Source organism: Arachis ipaensis, chromosome B09 (genome assembly GCF_000816755.2).
Source record: "Arachis ipaensis cultivar K30076 chromosome B09, Araip1.1, whole genome shotgun sequence".
Lineage (NCBI taxonomy): Eukaryota > Viridiplantae > Streptophyta > Magnoliopsida > Fabales > Fabaceae > Arachis > Arachis ipaensis.
In genome coordinates, this window is record NC_029793.2 from 115,080,526 (window position 1) to 115,084,230 (window position 3,705).

The 3,705-nt window shown below is 33.9% G+C and overlaps 1 protein-coding gene across 1 annotated transcript; it reads right to left on the reverse strand.

Annotated features, from left to right (window-relative positions):
* LOC110266914 lies at positions 630–1,472 on the reverse strand. Its single transcript, XM_021111979.1, has one exon. The coding sequence runs from the start codon at positions 1,470–1,472 to the stop codon at positions 630–632; it is 843 nt and encodes a 280-aa protein (XP_020967638.1).

The following is a 3,705-nucleotide window of genomic DNA, read 5'->3' on the forward strand; positions in this document are numbered from 1 at the left end:
AAATCTATACCACGGCCTTCTGCTTAGCCAACCAAATCCTCCTGTAAGTCATTCTAAAACCGAATTGTGCCTCTGTCGCATTAAGTGCCTTGATACACACAGCAGCATCAGCTCTAACCATTGACAGTATGAATGCCAGGACTCGTCCTCAGCACTACAACACTACCAGGCATGGTCAGCTGCACTCCTAAGACCCACCGTGGTAGCTCGTTGTATGACTCATCTCAATCTCCATAAATATGGGTAACGACCTTCTGCTTGGCCAACCAGACCCTCCTATAAGTCGGCCTGAACCCAAAGTGTGCCTTCGTCGCATTCAGCAGTACCTTGATGCACACAGATGCATCAGCTCTAACCATTGGCATGATGAAAGCCGAGATCACAAGATAATCAAGACTCCTGTGATCACTCGATATCGACGTGGCTAGACAAGTATGAGGTCCATTGTACCGTTTTACCTCCCAAATACCTTTGCGCTAGCGGAGACTGATCCGAATCAACCATGCGCACCCGTTGCCAAATTCCTTACACTTACCATAGTACTTGCGATAATCAGACTCCACCACTTTGTACTGAACCCCGCATCGGATGCTATAGGTCTTCACGCTTAACACAACCTCCTCTTTATCCTAAAACTGCTGATCAACCTGAAACTCCGTTAGTCCTCCAGCATCTTGTGTGTCTCTAGCACCGAATCCAACAAGTTCTCCAGGAACCCCCTGCTGTCTCATGGCATCCAAGTCCAAACTTGAAAAGTGCGCCGGGGGAGGGGGTATTGCTGAGTCATCACTACTCCCAACTGGATTACTCCCTGCTATATCATCACCACTATCATCGGCAATTATGTCCGACTCCACATAGTCTTCCTCATCATCATCCCGTAGTACATCGTCCATACCATCAGGTGCTCTACCCTGTAATGAAACCGGTACCGCATCAGTAATACCTACTTCTCCGTAACCACTGTGGTTTAGATCAGCTGCAAAGGACGGGGAGGCAACCAACATTGCCTTAGGCGCAATCACAGACACAGATGAGGAGGCACCACTTGGCCTCGAACTAGAATAGGCTATCGTTGCAAGAGCTTGGAGATTCTGGTTCAAACCACCTGAGCTGGAAACCACATCTACAAGCTTGGCTGACAGCTCATCAGGAGTCCTCACCTCGGAAAACTGCTGGCGACAATGGAATAGAACTTCCAAATCTTCGTCACTCCCTATTATGAACGAATTGTACTTCACGTCATCCCGCAACATTGAAATCGGAATTCTATATAATAATTTCTCAACTCGTTTCACGCCTTGCAACCCCAGTTTTTGGATTATAGAATTCAGGAACTCAGTAAAACTCGTTGAAGGTTTCAAAAAAACACTAAGGGGATTCTTATCAGTAAACTTAATTCCAGAACGTGTTTTTTTCTTAATCAACCATCTATATTGCACTAATACTAGAAAACTATCTTCACTAGCCATTGTGTTTTACTCTCATATAGAATTGATGTTCATATCATATTTATATAGGTTGTCCTCACAGTAAATCTAATCAGTCCCATTCGAATTATATGAGGACAATATCATGCTGTAAATTGAAACGGTGTGTTTCGAATTGCTATGGGCTCACGTGCATGGCTAAATCAAAACAGTATGTTTAGATTTACTAGGATTCTATTCATGCAGCTATAAATCGAAACAGGTTGTTAAGATTTATTAGGGGGCATGCAAAAATAAATAATTCGAACCTACCTGTTTTGATTTATGTAGAAACATAAATCTAGTCTATCTATTTCGATTTATACAGAGATTTGATTGGGGTGATTCACGTTACGTTTTTCATTTTGGGTGATTTATGCAATATTAGATGAAAGATTGGTTTATTAATATGAATTACCTTAAAACATGATTTTTTTTTCAAGATAAAAATTAGAATGGAGTAATAATTTAAAAAAGTATGTGATCATCATAAATTTTAAAGTTTATAAAATATTACTAAATTACNNATTCTTTTGACAATTTTATTTTTTATAAAATTTAATACTTAAAAAAAAAACATCCTCCTTCCTCTATTTCTCATCATCCTCCATCATCTCAAGTGATTTTCTTTTCACCTCCCATTTTTTCTATTTCAATTCATCATGTTGCCGCCGAAACTATATATTCCCATCTCGTCACCAAAATTTCTGCAGTTCTTTCTTCTCTCTCTTACGTCATCTCCCTCCATGCGGTTTGGCTCTTCCTCTCCTTTCTTGTCGCACCACCGGCGACCTCTCCTCGTATTTTCAGCAGCACCTCCTGTAGCTCCCCACCTTTCCCCTCCTTCTTTATATGCAACACCGCCGCTATGTTATTTTTTGTTACTGTAGTTTTTCTATGTTGTGTCGTCGCCTTTGTTTGCTGTCACCATCATACTGTTTCGCTATCACTGTCATCATGGATAATTAGGGTTTAGATTTTATTCTTTTTTTTTTGGGGATGAACATCATTTTCCAATGCAGACCTAATAATGTTCTGTGTGTTGCTTTATTTGCAGTAAACATGAAAAAGATCATTAACAAAAAAAAAATATAAAAAATGTCTTTAAACTTTAAATTGTGATGATGGTGTGTGACTCTTTCTTGATTTTTTTTTGAAAAAAAATAAAATATTAAAATGCTTTGAATGCTTTGAACATAAGATTTTTTTTTTTTTAACATTTGCTGTTGTTGAATTTGGAAGAAATTTTTTTTACTGTTGTTATTAAATTTGAAGTATCTGAAATGTGGTATTATTGATAGTGGTGACCATGAAAAAGATGTTAGTGGTATTTAGAGGTATTTTTATCATTTAAAAGATTGTTGTACTCAAAAAGATGATTTTAATACTAAATATAGCGTTGAAGATTATTTAAAAAAAGTTTATAGACAATTTTAGTTTTAACGCCAAATTTTAGAAATTAAAATAGTACTTATTCCTTTTATTATAATACTTTAAGAAAGTAATAAAATTTTCTTTTTATTAAAAATTCAAGTAAACTTATATTACTGCTAATTTCTTTTGAAATTATAATGAGAATTTATTTTTGATGTATAGGTTATGTAAAAAGTTTATACTATTATTTAATTCGATTTATATATGTAAATAATTTTTAAAGTGATAAATTTAAAAATTAGATACTTTTATTGATTTGATAATCTATTATTAGATATTTATATAATTTTTTATATTGTGGATACATAAAAAAAAATTCAAATAATAATGTATAAAATAATTAAATTGTATACTTATCGTTTACCGCGAAATCGAATAACTAAAAGAGTCTTGTGTGTTTGTATATATATGTATATGTATTTAATCACATTGTATGTTCATAAAAAACAACCACTAATTAGTAATTTGTATAAAAATATGTATTTGATATCTGATCTCATAAAAGTATTAATCATATTACTATAAACAAGTTTAATTATTGATATTATTGTATGTTTGATTATTCTATTTTGACAATTTTAGTTATTCTAGTGACTAAAATGAATGAATTAATATGTATAAATAATTAAATACGCAGTAACAATGAAAGAGTAGTAATGGGTTTATGGAGGATTTTTACTATAGAAAAATTTGGGTGGTGAGAAGTAATTTTGATTGATAGGATAAAGTATTATTTTTATTTCTCACATTTGAGTTAAATTCTAATTTTATTTTTATTTAAAATGTTATATTTTGTTTTAGT